The sequence below is a fragment of the Vulpes lagopus genome, chromosome 18, assembly GCF_018345385.1.
Source record: "Vulpes lagopus strain Blue_001 chromosome 18, ASM1834538v1, whole genome shotgun sequence".
NCBI lineage: Eukaryota > Metazoa > Chordata > Mammalia > Carnivora > Canidae > Vulpes > Vulpes lagopus.
In genome coordinates this window covers 15694782-15713874 of record NC_054841.1, presented here as the reverse complement: position 1 = coordinate 15713874, position 19093 = coordinate 15694782, and the positions used below count along the sequence as shown (strand labels likewise).

At 55.2% G+C, this 19093-nt stretch overlaps 2 protein-coding genes across 6 annotated transcripts in view; one reads left to right on the top strand and one right to left on the bottom strand.

The window, feature by feature from the left end:
• Positions 1 to 4413, top strand: part of PKIG (cAMP-dependent protein kinase inhibitor gamma) — a 101449-nt gene extending 97036 nt beyond the window's left edge. For all 3 annotated transcript variants that reach the window (XM_041732500.1, XM_041732499.1, XM_041732501.1), the window contains one exon: positions 3674 to 4413. In XM_041732500.1, the coding sequence (XP_041588434.1) occupies positions 3674 to 3753 (80 nt within the window). In that variant the 3' untranslated portion in view covers positions 3754 to 4413. The remainder of the gene's footprint in view (positions 1 to 3673) is intronic.
• Positions 4414 to 4903: 490 nt separating this feature from the next.
• Positions 4904 to 19093, bottom strand: part of ADA (adenosine deaminase) — a 35495-nt gene continuing 21305 nt past the window's right edge. For 2 of the 3 annotated variants that reach the window (XM_041732492.1, XM_041732490.1), the window contains exons 3-12: positions 15675 to 15797; positions 11025 to 11168; positions 10212 to 10327; positions 9019 to 9143; positions 8259 to 8330; positions 8078 to 8179; positions 7755 to 7819; positions 6406 to 6535; positions 5659 to 5761; positions 4904 to 5196 (exon numbers count right to left, since the gene is read on the bottom strand). In XM_041732492.1, the coding sequence (XP_041588426.1) occupies positions 5180 to 5196; positions 5659 to 5761; positions 6406 to 6535; positions 7755 to 7819; positions 8078 to 8179; positions 8259 to 8330; positions 9019 to 9143; positions 10212 to 10327; positions 11025 to 11168; positions 15675 to 15797 (997 nt within the window). In that variant the 3' untranslated portion in view covers positions 4904 to 5179. The remainder of the gene's footprint in view (positions 5197 to 5658; positions 5762 to 6405; positions 6536 to 7754; positions 7820 to 8077; positions 8180 to 8258; positions 8331 to 9018; positions 9144 to 10211; positions 10328 to 11024; positions 11169 to 15674; positions 15798 to 19093) is intronic. The other variant, XM_041732491.1, reaches the window with a different exon arrangement.

Here is a 19093-nt window from a genome sequence, read left to right as displayed (position 1 = left end):
ACTTTAAATCAGGCCCCAGTCTCATGGTCAATGGCCAAGAGGCTAACCAGTTTCTAGGCTGGAGGGCACCAGTGTCTCAGGCCCTGAGAACTGTCTGGCCAGGCATCCTGGGCCCCTCCCTTTCCTCCCCACCACCTCCATCCACAGCATCCACAGGTACTGCCAGTTCCCTTCCCAGACATATCCCAGGTCCCTCTACCCTCAGCACCCAGAACCCCCACCTGGCTCACTCATGGCCCACACACTTGGCCTCCCTGTACCACTCCCCACCAGCTAGCCAGCTGCCAGCAGGCTTCTTCAAACCATCCTGTCCTATCATGCCTCTACCCCAAGCCCCGTCACACTCATATTGAAGCAGGAGTTGTCACAGCACCCTACGGTGTGACCAAGCCCTGCCCTCCTCTCAGATTTAACTGGGGGGCTCTCTACCCTCACCCCATTCCCACCATTGGTCTGTCAAGGCACAGGCATGCTCTCCCCAGAGCCATCTGTGTCATGGTTTCCTCTTCTGAAACCTTCCCACCTGTCCTATGGCTGAATTCCTACTAGGTGCTCAGAGGGGCCTGCCCTGACACTGATTGAATGACAAGATTTCATGAGTTTGAATGTGAGCTCCAGGAGAGCAGCTGCTTGGAAGCCACAGGCTGCCTGAACAAATGAGGGAAATAGCAGCCAGCAACCCCCATAGTGCCTGGGGAATTTGTCCTTCCCTTCCTGTCCTAGTGGACCTCCTCTGCTCAGTGCACTGGTCAGCCCTGGGACTTTGTTCTGGGCAGCCTTCCCTGACCCTCCTGCACTGGGTAGAGCCCTCTCCTCCCTGTCCCCATAGCTCCTCAGGGGTGATGTCTGTGTCACTTCTCACAGCAGACTGCAACTATAGGGTTCCAGGTATCTCCCACAGAGCTGTCCTGGAGGGCCACTGTCTAATCCTGCACCCCACCCCCAATGTAGTCTCCAATCTAGTGCCCTTGGTGCTTATTGGCCAGAACGAAGTATAGAGCACACTGTGGAGAAATGGACTCAACCCACTACTGTTATAGATGGACCAACAGGCCCAAGAGGCTGGGTGGCTTGCTCAGGATCACCAGTAAGTTAACACAGAACAGCACCCTGCCGAAGGAAGCACACCCCATATCCCTTCCCTTGTCCAGTGATAATGTCAACCCTCCCTCCTGTGGCCTGTACTCCTCACGGCTTACCTCAGCCTGCTGCCTCTGACCCAGCCAGAGGAGAGCACATGTGTTTCTCAACCCCTGTGGACCTTAACACACTGCTCCCTCGGGCTCCCCTCACCTGGCTCACCTGTCTCATTCTTAGAGACCAGACTGTTCTCTGCTGAGAAACCTTCCCTGACCACAAGCAGGAGGTGGCACCTCTGCTACCAGCCACCCCCATCATCCCATTTAGCATAGCACCCCTCCCCCAAGCTGTGGGCTTCTCTCACCTGGATCTTTGTCTTATGCACATGGTACATGGCATTTGGCAGGTTGGAGAAGTTGCCTAGTCAATGGCTACTCACTGACCAGCCTGCCTCACTTCCACACTGGGCGTGCAGCCAGAGGCCTTGCTCAGAGCTTCTGCACCCTTATCCTCAGCTCTGCTAAACTTTTCTGTCCCCCTCTACCTCTGCAGTGGTAGCCACTCTTCCATGGACCCAGGCCTTTTGAATACCTATTTTCTCTAATTTGGAATCCCTCAAGTCTCTGGGTCCTCTGGGTCTAGGACATTTGCCTGCTGGGATGACAGACATTTAAAAAGGGGACCTGGGGAAGGAACAATGTTCACTGCAAGGAAGTGAAGCACTCATGCTAGAGTTGTAAGCTGCCTTGGGCCCTGCACCGAGTGATTTCCACAGGCAGACCTGGGGGCTGTGCTCAGTCCCCCAGACTCACTGAGGGAGTGAGCCTATGGGCTTATAGAGGCCCGGCTTAGAATCTGTTTGCTTAATACAGCCCAGGAGGCAGATGCCTACCCAGATGGAAGGCGAGGCATGGCTTTGGCCTGTCCTAAAGGCTTGGCTGCCCAGTCCTCCCAAGTCTGTGGCCTGCTGGTGTTTGTTAACGCTAAGCAGAGCATACACCAACCTTTGCCTTCCCTGGTATCTCTTATGTGGGGAGCGCAAAGGTTTCCTTACTTTGCCTAATAATGAAACAGATAAGTCATAAAAGGAGTACACTGCCCAGCAGTACGTAATAATGAAACAACAGATAAGACATAAAAGGAGTACACTGCCCAGCAGTAGTAACCATGAAACATTTTAAGGTGTGCCCTGAAACTAGCTCAAGGGAGTGAGTCCCAAGGGTACTGGTTGGTGACGAAAGTGCTCAAGAACCTTCTCTTCCACGGCCCCTGGGTGGCTCAGTTGGTTAGCATCCAACTTGATTTTGGCTCGGGTCATGATCTCAAGGCCGTGAGATCTAGCCCTGCATTGGTTTCCACGCTGAGTGTGGAGCCGCTTAAAGTTCTCCCTCTCCACCTCCTTCCCCACTCACTCTCGTGCTCTCTAAAAAACAAAACAAAACACTTCCCTCTACTGAGAGAGAGCTGGGACTGGCACAGAGGAAGTGTTACCATTGGTGAAGACCTTCTACATGCCAGATGACCACCTGCAGGCCCTATACCCCCATCACATGTGGGCGGAGGTTTCACCATCCTCACTTTATAGGTCAGGAATCAAAGGCTCAGAGAGATGAAACAAATTGCCTGGGGTCCCACAGCAAAGAAATGGCAGAGTAGAAATTACCAGGGAATCTAACAAGAATGTTCCAGCTTGCCAGGACAAGAAGCTCAGGGTCAAATAGAACATCACAAGTTGGGAAATTTGCCCAAAGTGCAGACTAGTTTATCAGGCTTCTGGAGGGCCAGAAGGCCTCTCTGGGCCCAAGCTTTTGCTACAGGTGCCACCCCAGGGTAGGGAGTCGTGATGGGGGCAGGCGCCAGGTATCCGGTTCTGGCTGCACCACTCACTACCAGCTGCTCGCACTGCTACAGGGGCAGAACGAGGCAGTGTCGAGGACAGCTGGCCCTTAGAAACCCTGGAGTGTGCTGCTTTGTGGCCGAAGTTAAAGTCAGTGAAAAAGACATTGGCTCCTTCCACTGCTTCTCTCTGAGCCTGCTCTTCTCATCCATGTCATGACCCTAATCACTCCAGGCTGTGTGGACTGCATGGTAAAGTGCCTGCCAGTCCACAGCCTCTGGAGCTCAGGACAGGGTGTGGTCCTCGGCCTCAGTCAGTGTAGGGCTCAGTCTGAGGATGCAAGACAGAGGCCCTAGCAGGAGGGTGGGGATAGTCTGGTAAGGACACAGCAAAGTGAAACAGCCCTGGGCCCTGCCTCAGCCACACCTTGGTTCCCCACTGAGCAACCTTCACATTTGCCCTCTCCTTTTGGAGAACCCGCACAAACCTAACGCTCAACAGCCCTTCACTGAGGCTGTAGCTATCCTCCTCCGTGATCCTGGCCTTGCATTGACCTTAGTAGCACCACACGCATTTTCTTTGTAAACAGTAACGTGTTAGAGGCCAGGCTAAAGGCCCCTTTGGCCACCACCACCTGTACTCCAGCTCCTGTCCTGCGCCCCAGGGCTCATCCACTGTTACCACTTTGGTTGGGCCCTTCCAGATGGCCTTCTATCCTTTACGTTTGTGTATATGCTCCTCTTCTCTCCTCTCCAGAAGGACAGACAGAAGTGGGCACCCCAGACAAGGAAGCTAGCAACCAGCCCGAGAGCAGCGATGGGACCACCTCGTCTTGAGTCGGACTTTGCCCATGGAGGATGGAAAAGAGACCTGCTGTCCTCACCAGGACAGGGAGCCCTGGCACTGGCCTGGCAGTCTCTTCTCTGAGCCCCTGTCCCAAGCAGGCCAGGCCAGAGTGAAAAGGCACCCCCAGAGGCCACCGTGGCCCCTGCCCTGGGCAAGCCCTCCACCTGCACCCTCAGGCTGCACTGGCCCACCTCCTCCTCACTGTGCCCAGGTACACTTTCGAGGCCCTGTAACTGTGGGGTGTTATTTATTCAGCAGGCACCTGAGTGAGCAGCCCCCTCAAGAACGCATCTCCACAGGTGGCCTAGGCAACAGCCACAATCCAGCTCTGCCCCCCTTTCCAAGCCCAACCTTCTGGGTCAAGATCTTCACATCCCTTTTTTAAAAAACACTTTTAAACTTTTTAAAAACTTTAAACCTTTTTTCAGCAGAGAGGGAGAGAGCTGGCTTTTTTGGGGGGGTGGGGGGCGGGGGAGGCATTATAAGCTAAACCGACCTTCTATGCAGCTCTGCGTCCCCTCATGGAGCTCCACAGATCCATTTCTAGGGAAGGGGTTTTGTGCTCATATCTGTCTGACCAACTCTTTGCCCTTTCTACCAAGATAAGTGACACTTAGGACCCAGGAAATAAATGCTGATGATTTGTGTGACTGGTTTACAATTTCTCCTTTAAACAGCAAAAGTAGGGGTGGGCCTGGTTTTCCCAAGTCTGCAGTTAGCTGGGATCCCTCACTGCCCTGGGCTTCAGTGCAGGAAGTACCTGAGAAGAGGTCAGTCTTCCAGAGCCTGGCACTCTTCTTGGCCTGGTGCCTGATGAGTCTTCTTCCAGCTGTCCCTCTCACTCACCCCAGTCCACAACTTAATTTGCCCACATGGACAGGCCCAGCCCTTAAAACCTACAGTGGGAGGGGGCTAAGAGGGAGCATTTAAGCAGATTCACTCTTCAAGAGAAGCTTTGTTTCTTCTGGAGGGAGGGCAGACTATGGTCCCGTCTTTGCCCCCAGCCTTAGAAGCTCTAGCCTCCCCGTCATAGCCCCCACACCAGATCTCAGGACCCGCCACTGAGGAGGCTGCCCAAGTCTGGGAGCCCAGAGACTCCTTTTGTTCTCACTCTGCCCAAAAACCACAGTTGTTGCACAATACCAGCCATTGGCTTCTTTATTGAGCACCACATTTTCAGCATGCGTCACTATAGGAGGGAGGCTTCAGATTCAACCAGACTCTGGCCCGTAGTCAGGAGAGATGTGGTGTGCCGAGGTATTCCTGTGTAGAGAAAGGCACATGGCTTCAAGAGCAGCAGAAGTTGACTATGGTCATCATCGTCCTCCTTGAAAGAGTAAAGGTGAGTGTCGTTCAACCCCAGAGAATTGAGGCTCCATCCACAGGGGGAGGGCTTGGAGAGGTGGCCATATGTCTTCAGGGATGCTGCCCTGCTTGACAGGTAGAGACACAAAGGTTAGCACCTACCAATACCCAGGATGTAGAAGATTCCCAGAACATCAGAGCAAGAGAGGAACCCCTTTCTGCAGATGGGAAGACTAAGGCTTAGAGCAAGGGAATGTTTTGCCAGCATCACACAGGAAGGCAGGAGAGGAACTGAGCACCTGGGCCCAGCTCCCCCACCCTTGGCTTTAGACAGACATGGAGATGACCCAGGTTGCCAAGACCTTTGAGACTGAGCTTTGGAAAGTCTCCCCCGAGACCAGCCTAAAGATGGCATTAGAAGGTAAGGGGATCTAGTGAGGCACCATCAGCTAGAGCCACACAGCAAGGGAGGCCTCACACATCCTTAGTGCTGTCTGAGAGAAAGGGAGGGCTTCTTGTAGGAAATTCCACAGAAAGCCAGGCTGCAGCCCAGGCAAATCAACAGCCCAGAAGCTCAGCCAGGAACATACCTGCAGCATCCAAAGATGGCATCCCATAGGCTTTATAGAGCAGATCAAGAAGCTGCTTCTTTTCATCTTCTGGGAGGAAACTAGACTTTGCCGCATTGATGTTCTAGAAGGGCCAGAATGGCAGATAATATGAAACCAGAGAGCATGGAGGAAAGCCCTTGGCAATCGAGTGATGAGCCATCCTCTTCAATGAGCATGAGCAATTGATTAAGCTTAGAGTGGGGACGGACGTGTCCGGTGTCACATGGCAGCAAGTGCCAGAGCAGAGACCATGAGGTTCAGTGTTCTTAAAGTGACGACACACTTTAAGACATGACACCGTGATGGGAGAAGGAAGTTGGAGAAATTGGGAGACTGGGTGGGATATGTAGGGCCAGAGATTCCTGCAGGGATAGATTTGGGGTATCAAAACTCCTAAAATCAAGGGCTCAGCCTGGCATCTGTGAATGGCCTGAGAAGTGTGTATAGAATTTTATAGCTGAGCACACCTTTCCGGAGAAAGAGTCGACAGCTTTTAAAGGAATCTTTGCAGGCACTCCATGCAAGCAAAGCCAGAAAAACCTGGTCCTAGCTCGGCATGCCAGTCTGAGAGCTTGTCCATAGAAGCCACCTGACTCTAGGTCTGGCTTGGCTTGGCCCAGTGAGGCAAACTCCCCCCTGATCTCCAGAGGTTGCAGGCCTTAACCAAGGCCTGCAGGCCTCACACACAGGTCCGGGTCAAGGCCCTCAGGACTCACGGCCACTCACCAGTCTCTTAAACTCCTCCTCGGTAAAGTCCATGCTCTGTTTGGTCATCTGGTAATCCGTTTCCAGGGTGGACTTGAAGATGAGTGGGTCATCCGTGTTGAGTGAGTAGTTAGCCTGGTCATTTTTGAGCCTGGGGGTGAGGGAAGAGCCACCTGTGTTCACTTACTCCAGTGAATAGTCACCGCAGCCTTAAGCCTTGCAGCACCCCGCCCCCCACCCCGCGCCGCTTGCTGTACAGGGGAAGAAAATTCACAGAACTCGGGTGACTTGCACGATGCCACGTAACTAGCATCTTCAGACTCGAACCCATCTGAGTGGGCCAGAGCCAGGCAAAGGCAGAAGAGGAACAGGTGGAATGGGGGCCTGGGGAGGCCAAACAAGCAGCCCCTCCTCAGTTACCTCCCTCTCTAGCCTTCACCTTCACAGCCGACATCCTGGGAGAGTCATCTGTTCCCCTTTCACCCTCAATCCCACTGGGATGGACTCTTCAACCACCACCCCATGGAAAGGGCTCCTGGCACAAGCCCAGATCACCACCCTCTGTTGAAGTACAGTGGCTCTTACTCGACTTGTGTCCCAGGATTTTATACTGTCAGCTATTCTTAAAACCCTTTCTCTGGATTTCTCAGGCCAGTATCTTCTGTCTGTCCCCTTCAGTGTCACTGTCCTGGGTTCTCTCCTAGGCCGCCTCGCTCCATCCACCATCTCCTGAGGCTGTCACTTCTCCAACCACCATATCTGTGTAGCTGATTTGTGAATCTTTCTCCAGCCCACAGGCTGTATCCTCATGTGCCGGGCTCTGCAGGTACTACACACTTCCCCTCCCGAAGCTGACCTCAGGAACCCCGTAATTACAACACCAGAGCCCTTGTTCCTTATCCTGTGTCAGGGAAGGGTGGCTTTGCCCTCCTGAGGCTGAGGCCACTCCCAGGGCTCAGTCACAAAACAGCTGGAAGAAGGACCAAGGCCTCTAGTTTGATGGTGGATCAGGAGCAGAGTGGAGCACCCAGAGGTGCCAGGAGAAGGGACCACATGAACTAGAGAGACTCCTCTTCCAGATGCCCAGGAGACGGAATCTAGAAGCGTGGAAGCCCCCCCTTCTGACCAAAGAGTGCACGAGTGAGAGGCCCCCAGTCCTGCCATTTAGGAGCTGGGCTACCTCATGTCACAACACATCAAGCTTTGGCCTCCTTGTTTGTAAGTGGAGGACAACGGCACCTGCTTCCCAAGGACTTGAAGAGATTTCCTAGCAAGAGGCCCCGCCCAGGCCAGTGCCAGTCCCTGTACTTCCCTCCTGCCCTTGGCTTTGCTGGTACAGAACTGAACGGGCCCCAGGGACTGGGCCTCACCGAACCACCGCGTGCTCCGTGTCCGACTTCCAGGCGCCTGTGAGGTAGCTGGACCAGGGGCAGATCTGGAAGAGCAGGTGGGTGGCTGGCACGGGTACCCCCGCCCCTCTGTGCCCCAGGCCGGAGCCACCTACTCTGACATTGTTCTTGCTGCAGCCACACTGGCCTCCCAGCTGCTGAGTCCTGTGAACCCCCTCCTGGCATCTCCACCACCTGGCTGCTCTAACGCCCCCTGCCCATTCCTACCACGCTGGCCCCGCTTCTTCAGCTCCCGGGGCCCTCTGGGCTCTCTACTCTCTTCCTCCTGCTCCCTGGCCACTCACCTCGAAGTGCATGTTTTCCTGCCGCAGCCTGGCATAAAGGGCCTCGTCCTCCAGCGTGCGGTAGCCATGGCCCAGCCTCTCCGTCTTGAGCGTGTCCACAGCCTGCAGAGAAGTGGAGTAGAGCCCAGTACGAGGTGGGGACGAAGTGGGGAGGGGCCCCAGGCCAGCCCAGCAACCTCACCTCTTTGACCACCTCCGCTGAGCCCACCTCCCCTGCGTGCACAGTGCGGTGGATGCCTCTCCTCACAGCCTCCTGGAAGGGCAAGAGCTGGTCACAGGCGGCCTGGGGGGCCCCCCCAACAGGCCCGGCCTTCACCACACTTTGGGTCTAAGCTTTGGCAGGCTTGAACCATGCCCAGTCAGCTGGCCTGCTTCAAGATGGGGAAGTGAGGTTTTTGTTTGTGTCATCCTAATGCAAGTGGTAGCTACCAATTTTTTAGTTTTATGGGTCAATCATCATATGAAAGGGCTTGCATGTGTTACCTAATATCCACAAATATTCTAATACCCATTTCACAAGAGGAGAAACAGGCCCAGGAAAGTAAGAAGACAAACAGCTGGGAAGAGGGGAGTCAAGCTCTGAGACTCCAGAGCCCCATTCTAAAGCCTGTGCTTTGGCCACAGGAAGCACATTGTGAGGCTTTGAGATGTCTGCTCCGATTCCGTCATCCCAATAGATGAAAGAGAAGCCCAGAGAAGGGATAGTCTCCCCAAGGTCACACAGCAAGTTACAGGCAGAAACGGGCTCAGAACTCCCACCACCAAGGGGGATCTCCTGTGTATACCAAATCTCCAATTTTCAGCACCGCCAGGACTCAACTATGTTGCACTTGAGAATGGAGGCGGCCTCCCTCTCCCCGGGGCTCTCCCTCCAGGGTGGAAAGGCGCTCCTGTGGCTCACGCAGGGGCAGCCCCTCCTGCCTCCTCCACACTGGACCTACCTCATAGGCCTTCACGTGTCCCGGGAAGAGACTGCTCCCTTTAATGGTCTCGTCTCCTGCCAGGTCGATGGCCACCACAGTCTGCTGGTACTTCTGACACAGCTCCACCACCTCCAGGGACCAGTCTGTGGGCAAGACGCCCACCGGCCTCTGTTGGCAGCTCTGAGGAGAGAAGCCCCCCAACCTCCCCTGCTCACTGTCCCCTGACCTGAGGCCAGTGCAAGGCGAGGGGCCCAGATGTCTTCACATCCTAATGGCCGTGGCCTAAGCACATGGCCTTCAGCAAACTGTTCCATCGGGGCCTCAGAGTTTCCTCACTTGATCCCACAGCAGCCCTCAAGCGGGGCATAACCCCACTTGGCAGGGAGGAGACAGAGGCCCCCTGCCGTTTCACATTTAAGCCCCCAGTAGAACTCACGCTACAGTTACTGAACGTATTGCTAATGTACTCTGTCCTCTTAACCAATCAAGTCATCACGAAGTGTTTAAGAACGGACGGTCATAGGCTTTGGAACCAGAGGCCGCACCTCCCTCAGCCTCAGCTCCCCCACCCAGCAATGGCAGGCCCGCCTCACACAGGCTGCGGCCAGGATCGGAGGAGAGACCCAAAGTCACCCAGGTAGGCCCCGAGGTGGCGTGAACCCTGTGGCTCGCACTGCCCCCCAGAGCAGGGAACAAGTGCCATCACTGCCTGCGACGTGTATCTGGGGTCTGAAGAGGGGAGGGGCCTTGTCCAGTCACACCTTGGAAGCTGGGGCCCTGGACATCTGATCAGTGTCAGCCACAGGCGAGACTCCTTAGAAGCCCCGGATATCAGGCTACTCAGAGGCCCGTGGCCGAGACAGGAGGAGGCCTGGCCCACAGGGTCTCAAGGGAAGACGGGCTCATCAGAACGTGGCTTAGATGGGGGTTTTTCTACTGTTCAGTTTCCTTTGTTTTTATGCTTCCTGCATGCAGGTCACACGGCTGTCAGGCCTGGTCTCCCCGGGTAGAAGGGTCTCTCTGTCGCCAGGAGTTCTGAGCTTGCCCAGGGGAAGCTCCAAAGACTTCCGGAAGCCCCAAGCCTGCTGGTGGGCTCCACAAAGACCATGGGGTTGGGGGCATGGGGAGACCAGATGTGGCTCCGGTGCCAGACCGGGAGGCCGGGGCCAGTGTCAGAGGGCAGCCTGGGGCAGGGCTGAAGGTGTACTCACTGGGCTGGTGGCGCAGGCAGCACAGGATGGACCTCACTTTCACCTTGAAGTCCTGTTCTCCCTCCTGCAGGCTCTGGCTCACCAGGGCCACCACCTCGTCCGGGGTGAGGTCCCCTCTGTGTAGGGAGAGGAGTAGGGAATGGGCCAGGGATAAAGGAAGGGCTGAAGGACAGCCCTGGGCCTGGGACGTGGGCTTTGGGGAGGGGCAGAGAAAGAAGATGCTTCCAGAAGCAGCTCCACCCCCTACCAACCCACTGCCTCTGAGAAAAGACATGGTCCCAGGTCCCAGCACACCCCCTTCCAGCTGGGGAGGCCAGACACAGCCCTGGCCCTCGGATGGAGGGCACTGCTAAGCCCGCCTGGCCTGCTTCCGGCTCATCCACCGCTATCAGAGTCCTAGCGGCAAGGGGGCAGGGGGCCGAGTGACACCACTGCGAGATCTCTGCGGGCCAGGCAGAGGGCGGGAATGGGCTGCCCTCCCCTCAGCTACAGGGTTAGAACGGGACACACAGAAGTCCCTGGACAAGGGGACCCCTAAACTGTGGGCTCGTGTCCAGGACAAGGGGGGCAGGTAAGACATTGCCACACATGTTTTCCAAAGGTAAAAAAACTAAAAAAAAAAAAAAAAAAAATAAGCCCAGCTGAGGGCTGAGAACCAGGTCTCTTGTGACGGAATTAAACCCATCTTTCTGAGGCCACAGTCAGGACCAGGGAGCAAGATTAGGTCAGAGGCTCCCAAAAGTCCGCCCAGGGGGTCTCGGGTCAGGCCACCCCACCACAGCCCTGGAACGGCCCCCTCCAGGCAGCACGCACTCAGGCTGGTTCCAGGGGATCGGCTCCACTTTACAGTTGGCCAGCAGGTGCGGGCTGTAGCGCACCTCCACGTACACCACGCCCTCCTTGGCCTTCATCTCGACGAACTCGTAGGCGATCCTTTTGATGGCCTCCCGGGAGCCCCTGGGAAGGGAAGACGGGTTGGGGACAAGCTTCCCCGAGTCCCTTGGGAGCTCCGGGAGCAACAAGGCTGCCCCAACCCTTGGCAGATCAAACCCACTTCTGGCCCCCCAGCCCCAAGTTCCAGGTATCTGCTGGAGAAGATCCTAGAAACATGGCAGGTCCTGTCGGCTCTACCTCCAAACTACATGCCAATTCTTGCCCCCTCCACTCCAACCGCCGCCTACACGGACCTCCCGGGCCATGCTTGCCCCTGCAACTCTGTTTTCCACACAGCAGTACAGCAGTCTTTTTAAAATGTGAATCAAACCACAGTGCTCCTGCGCTCTGAACCCTAGTGGCTTCCTACCTCACAGAGTGACATCTCAGTTCCGTGGCCCCTGTCACTCTCCCCTAACCTTCCTTCTGACTCATTCCATGAGGCCACCAGAGCCTTCTTTCTGTTCAAGGAACAATCCAAGCTCCTTCCCATGTCAGGGCCTTTGTGTTTGCAGCTCCAGCCTGCACGGCTCTTCCTCTCTGGGTCATCCTAGGCTCCTTCTCTCCATTTAGGTCCAGCTCACCTGGCCTCCTCAGAGAGCCCTTCGGACCACCTTGCCTTGAAAGGACTCCTCTGCCATGGCCTACCTGTTCCCCGAGGCTTCACCGCCAGGGCACTTACCCCGACTTGACGTTCTTACCGCATGGCTTGTCAGTTATTTTGTATCCCCCCTGCTAGAATGTAGTTTCTGTGAGACAAGGGTCCTGTCATGGTCTGGTCATGGCTAGGACCCCTCAGCCCAGGACAGAGCCTAGGATGCAGCGGCCACTTAGATGTTTGTTGAGTGATGGGTGTAGGTCAGCAGGGGAGAGAAATCAAAGAACACACACAGGCAACACACACACAAAAAGATAAGTGGGATTGCATCAAACACAAAAGCATACGACAAGGGGGACCTTCAATAGGGTGAAAAGGCAACCTACTGAGTGGGGAGAAAATATCTGCAAATCCTCCCTGATGAGGGGCTAACATCAAAGCTACAAGGAACTTCTCCTGCTCAATAGCAAAAATACCAAATAATCTAATTTTTCAAATGGGCAAAGGACCAGAATCAACATTTCTCAAAAGGCATGCAAACGGCTAACAGTTTTATGTAAAGATGCTCAACATCACTACTCATCAGGGAAATGAAAATCGGAACCACAGGGACAGATCACCTCACACCTGTCAGGGTGGCTGCTATCAACAAGTGTGGGTGAGGATGCAGAGAAAGGGGGCCCCTCGTGCGCTGTTGGCGGGAATGCAAATGTGGGCAGCCACTCTAGATGACAGTGGTGGTGGCTCAAGAAAACTTTTAAAAAGTTACCTGAGGATCCAGCCATCCTATTTCCAGACCTTTATCCAAAGGAAACGAAGTCAGCATCTCAAAGAGATACCTGCACCATGATGTTCACTGCGGCATTATTTACAATTGCCAAGACATGGTTACAACCTAAAGGTCCATCGACAGATGAATGGATAAAGAAAATGTGCTACACACACACACACACACACACACACACACACACACAGTAAATATCGTTCCGCCTTAAGGCAATTCAGGCATGTGCAACATAGATGAACCTGGATGACACTATGCTAAGTGAAATAAGCCAGACACAGAAAAACAAATACATGATCTCACTTGCATGTGGAATCTAAAACAGCCCAACTCATAAAAGCAGAGAGTAGAACAGTAGTTGTCAGGAGCATGTTGAACAGGGAAGGGGGGAATGGGAGATGTTGGTCAAAAGGCACAAAGTGTCAGTTCTACAAGATGAGGTAAGTTCTGGAGATCTAATGTTCAGCACGGTGAACACAGTTCACCATACTGTAACATATACTTGAGATTTGCTAGGAGGGGAGATCTCAAGTGTTCCCACTAATTCTACCCCAATAAAATTAAAAGAGAGAGAGAGGAAAGGACACAGATGGACAAATCCAGAGAGTACCTGGGGTGGTGGAGAAACCAGCGACTTGTGAATCCTGATTCCCACACTTACCTGTTGCATGACTCTGGTTAGTCACCCTGACATTTACCGTCATATGTGACTGTGAGGACAAATATGTTAAACTTCATAAAACTCACCTAGGCCAGGGCTTGGAATAGAACAGACAGATACTTGAAGTATTTTAGTTGTTGAGTGTTGGCTCTAGACGCAAGGCACACATTCACCTGCCAGGGCTGCTCTAAGTGGTGATCAAGTGACAGTGAACTATACCTAGCTGGAAGTTTCCACCATGAAGAGTGAACACAGAATGGTCACCAGAATGCACCAGAAATTGGCCACCCTGGGAAAAGGGTCATTGCAAGTACCATGCTTTTAAAAAGAAAGAAAACAAAAGCTACTGGAGGGGGAGGAGTGGGGAGAAAGTACCATGCTTTTGAGGATGAGGATGGGCAGCCACTACCTTTCCCAGTGGGCAGGGGCAGGGCCTGGATCTAGGACCTCGGACCTGCTGCAGGGGAGCTGGCCACCCAGGAGGAGGGTGCCCTATCTCCCCGATGGCTGTTGGAACACATTCATTCCACACTATGACCAGCACTGGGGATACAGCAAACAAGGAAGACAAAATCCCTGTCCTCACGGAGCCTACAGTTTAGTAGGAGAGCCAGGTAAGTGAGTAAAACATACCATCTATAGTAGGTAGTTGGTGAAATGGTCTAAGGATACACATAAAACGGGAGGGGACTACGGTTTTCAGCAGTACAGCCAGGGAGGGCCTCACTGAAAAAACTTGAGCAGCCCTGAGGAGGAGGCGAGGAAGCTAGCCACAGGGCATCTATGGGGAACAACATTCCAGGCAGAGGGAACAGCATGCACAGAGGACCTGAGGTTGGGAACGTGCTTGTTGCCCCAGGTGCCACAGGAGGCCTGCGTGCTGGGAGACAAGTGAGAAGTGTAAGGGCAGAAGATGAAGGTTCTCATCTAACACCTGTGGATGGTGACAAGTGGTGGGGACATTAGTTTTGTGGGCCCCAGCCCCAGAGGCGAAGCAACTTGGAAGGAGATGGTGCCAAACAGCCTGGTCATCTTGGGCCTTCAGGGAGCTAGGCATATTCTGTTTTGTGGCCGAGGACAGGAGCTGCCTTGGGGGTGATGTGGGAGAGGTGTCTGGGCCTGCTCAGGAGCTCCACCCATCCGTATGTTCTGGTGTGAGGGTGCCGGGGGAGATATGACAGGTGCCTCCAGAAGGCACACGCCTCGGTGCATCTACTGACCAGGACCAGGATGGGGCCAGTCGGTGTTTCCCAGGCTGAGTCCACAAGCTTCCAGCAAGCAGCCTTGGCACACATCTTTCTTCCTCAGAATTCCTCACGCCTGCCCATCTATTTATCTACTCAAGGGCCTCCATCCGCCTCACAGACCTCCTTCACTGGTCTCCCAACAACCCATACTTGGAATGTGCTCCAAACTTTTCTTAGGTCTAGCCCTCTGGACGACATCATACCTTCTCCATCCCAAAGTCTGGGCCACGCTTCCTCCTCCAGGCAGCTTTCCCTAACTGCCTCCAGCCCATTTGCCTCTTCTCCTCCCAAGCTCTGGCAGCACAGACTGCAGAGGCCTGCCCCACCTGGCCTGGGGAACATTGCCTGGGAGGGACAGCGCCAGGAAGCCCAAGGTGGCCTCAGGGCGGGATGTGGGCTTCACCCCTTGCAGCTGTGTGGTCCTGGGCACGCTCCTACAATCCCCTGAGCTTGCATATCCTCTCTGCAAATGGGGAGCATGTCCCATAACAGGACTGTTGACAACTACAAAGTATAGTTGTGTGAGCTGCACACGTATTCTAGATCTGAGATATTGTTACAAGAAAAAGAAGGAACAGGGATCCCTGGGTAGCGCAGCGGTTTGGCGCCTGCCTTTGGCCCAGGGCGCGATCCTGGAGACCCGGGATCGAATCCCACATCCGGCTCCCGGTGCATGGAGCCCGCTTCTCCCTCTGCCTGTGTCTCTGCCTCTCTCTCTCTCTCTGTGACTGTCATAAGTAAATAAAAATTAAAAAAAAAAAAAAAAAAAAAAAGAAAAAGAAGGAACAGAAGGTAATATAGAAACACCTGGGCCTGGCTATCAATAAAGAGGGAGCCTGTGGAGGACAGAGCTGTGTCCAGGCCAAGCTCCAGCCCCAGGAGGTAGATAGGATCACAAGCCCCATTGTCTAGATGAGGGAACAGAGTCGCAGAGAAGCTAAGTTTTCCCAACGTGACAGTTATTTCCTGAAAGAATTGGGCACTAGGATGTGGGCTCTTGACCTCATACTCTGTCGCTTTCCTGTAGAAGTTGAAGAAATTTCAAGACGTTATACCCACTTTCCAGAAGGAGAAAATGAAGACCCAAAAGGTATGGGAAGAGTCAGCACACGTATACACGAGGATGAGCAGCAGAGCTGGGGTCTCAGAGCACCTTCTCCCACCCCACAGGGGGAGGTGCAGGCACAGGTCGCCGGCACAGGGTCTGGGGCCAGGGGTCGGGGGTCGGAGGTTGACTCACGCGATGGCGGGCATGTAGTAGTTAAACTTGGCCAGGAAGCCGGGGAAGCTGAGCGGCTTGTCCATGCAGATGATGTCCTGCAGCTCCTCTACGGTCTCAGCAGGGAGGGCAATCCCCCTCTTCCTGCGAACAAAGCAGTGAGGGCAGCTGAGGACGGGATCCGACTAACTCCTCACCGGGACCAGAGCAGGACACCCGGGATCGCTTCATCCAGCTCCTCCCATTGAACAGACAGGAAGACGGAGGCCTGGGGCATAGAGACCCCAGACTGGAAACCTTCCAGCATCTCCTGTCCCCAAGGCCGTGACCAGCCAGGGACTGTTGAGGAGGGGGGGTAACTGTGGTTAAAGTCTGCGATGTACGCACGCGTGCACACGCACACCCCTGCTCCTGGGAACAGGGAAGCTGCCAGGGAAGCCCACAGTTTCCAGCAGCGGGCAGGGCCAGCTGGTCGGCCAGGTCAGGGGTTACCAGGGCAGTTACTGCAGCACAATGCCCGGGGCAGGGGCAGGCACCAGACTTCCCTCCTCCGCCCTCCGGCCAGCACATCAGGGAGGGAGAGGGTGGGCGCGGGCTCCTGGGAGGGTGCTCCCCGGCCATCACCTCGGGGCTTCTGCTGCCCCCCAGGCCGGCCCCCCTGGCCCGGAGCCTCCTCGCAGCCGGGGCAACAGGGGCGACACCCGGCCTGCCTCCTCTGCCACCACCCGCAGGTCACCCAGGGCCTCGGGCTTCCCACTTTGAAGGTAAAAGGGGCAGGCGAGGAACACCAGACAGGCAAGAAAGGCTTCCCCCAGAAAGAACTCTCAGGAAACCACGCCGGGAACAGAAGAAAACCCGAAACCCCTACCGCGGGGCGCCTCACGGACCGGAGAACAGGTTACATCCCTGAAGTAGAACACCCCTTTCAGAAAGGGGGTCCCCGAGACGAAGAAATCGAAACCTAAAAGAATACGGTGCCTTCATCAGGATGTAATAAAATGAACGGACAATCTAGTCCTCCAGCAAGTAGAACAAAAGAAGATAAAAAAAATAGCAAATGATTAAGGAAATTGGGCGATTAAATCAGGTTCCAACATCTGGTTTTCTACAAAGCAAGAACAGAAGATGGAAGGGAGGGGTCGCCAGGGAGATGGAAGTTTGACTAGTGTGTTTAAGTCTTTAATGACTTCAGTGGCCCAAACACTAAAATGTTTCCCTCCATAAATGCCTGTCCCCAAGCCCCCGACACAGGCCCTCCTCCCCTTCTGGTGGCCCAAGTCCCTAGGAGGGCCCTCAGCCTGCAGGACACGGCTGGGGGGAGATGGCACCCCAGGGCGGTCCTCGCGCTCCGTGCCCCCTGAGCGTCCAGTTGCTGGGCAGCCCGCCCCACGGCCCTCAGGAGGCCACCCCCCCCCCCGCCCCCGCAGAGCCTCTCTGGCAAGGGCTGTGCTCTGGAGAGCTTTCGGGAGCTGGCGGTAGAAGCAGACGAGGGCTCTGGTGCCCTCATCGTCCCCGCAGGGGCCACAGGGGGTGGGCCTGCTGCACCTGCTGCGTGCCAGCCTCCTGGAGGTCCCCCGCCAGCGACCTCCACCACCGCTGCTGGCGGGGCTCTTCTTCCTGGCCATTCTTTCAGACTCTCCCCCTTACACCCCTGCCCAAGGAACTCCTCCCCTTTCGTGGTTTTCAGCCCAAAATCCAGAGGCCTCTACCGCTACACACCACCGCATGAGGACCCACGATGTGCTGGCTACTGGAGAGGGCAGTGACCAAGACAGACCCCGACCCCCCCCACCTCCTGCCACTTCTCCCCTCTGCCCCCATGTTTCCAAATCTAGCCCCACCATCCCCCCCAGCTCCCCAACCCATGGAAGGGCCTCCCCCCCCACACACACACACACACTGAAACCCCCAGCTCCAACGGCCTCGCCCACCACCAGCCAGTCGCCAAGTCCCACTTATTCTACTTCCCAAATGTCTGTCCCACTGGTCCCACCTTCTCCAGCCTCTCTCCTCGACAGCCGCCCAGAGATCTTTCGCCACCCAGAGCGGTCTGGGAAGGCTGGGCCGAGGAGCGGATATGTAGAGCAGAAATAAGAGAGAGGAGGGAACAGAGGAGGCTCCAGGCAGAAGCCAAGAGAGGAGGAGAGGGCAGGGCAGCCGGAGTTCCCGGGGGGTCAGTGGTAGGTGATGAGCCAGAGGGCAGGTGGGGATTTATCCCCCATAGCACCAGGAAGCCACTGAAGGATTTCAAGCAGGGAGCGGCGTGAAGAGATTTACTTCAAGAGCTTCTGGCTGCCAGAAGCTTCTGGGTAACAGATCCAAGAGCTGCTGTAGGGGTCCCGGCCCAAAACAAGCAGATGCTCTTCTGGATCTCACGCAGGCCTGGGCCTCCGGAAGCCGCTCAGACGGAGCTGTAAAGCTCTTGTCTGGGACCCACAGTTGAGGCAAGGAGTTTTCCCTAGGGCCCCCTGCCACCCCAGCCACGGGGCAGCAGAGCTGGGACAGCGCTTGCTTCTCGGATGCTCCCTACGCCCCCGGTCAGCCAGGCCCTGGCCAGTCCTCCTCTTGCCGCGGTGGCTGATGTGCCTACAGGGAGCCCGCCGCAGAGAACCCGGGTTCGGGAGCTCGAGGTCCATCTCCCTCCTGCGTGTATGGACGCCCAGGAGCCGTCCCACCCGAGGACCTTCACGTCCTCGTCAGTAGCACAGATAGTGCTTTCTTTGGAGCATCCAGAGAAGAAGAAATGAGGTGGTTTACATGCCCAGGGTAAGGCCGCCAACTCCAAAGCCTGACGGACTGGTTTTGAAAAGGCGCAAGATGTGTATGATCTAAAAAGAAAACAGAGTATTGGACTGATTTCGAATCCCAGCTGCATTTCTTTTTTTTTTTTTTTTATAAGATTTATTTATTTATTTATTTATTCATGATAGACGTAGAGAGAAAGAGAGAGAGAGGCAGAAACACAGGCAGAGAGAGAAGCAGGCTCCATGCAGGGAGCCTGATGCGGGACTCGATCCCGGGTCTCCAGGATCATGCCCTGGGCTGAAGGCAGGTGCTAAACCACTGAGCCACCCAGGGATCCGCCCCCCCCAGCTGCGTTTCTCAAAGGCTGTGTGACCTTGAGAGACTGACTCACCTTCTCTGTTTACTAGGTCTGGCAGGATTGAGAAACCTCCAGTGCAGACTAAGGAGAAGGGGGCAGAGAGGCAACACAGCCTTTGCACGTCTTTAAGGGGCATGGATGGACTTTGGCTTTGGCACGGAGCAAGCTAGGAGCGTGGGGAGAGTTTGAGCAGGGGAGGGACCAGTCAGACTAGGTTTTGACTACAGTACTGTGGGGACAGGAGATGGGGGGAGGCCAATCAGGAAGCCACTGCCATAGTCCAGGTGAAGGATGCTGGTGGCTCAGGCCAGAGTGGTGAAGGGAACGAGTGCCAAAT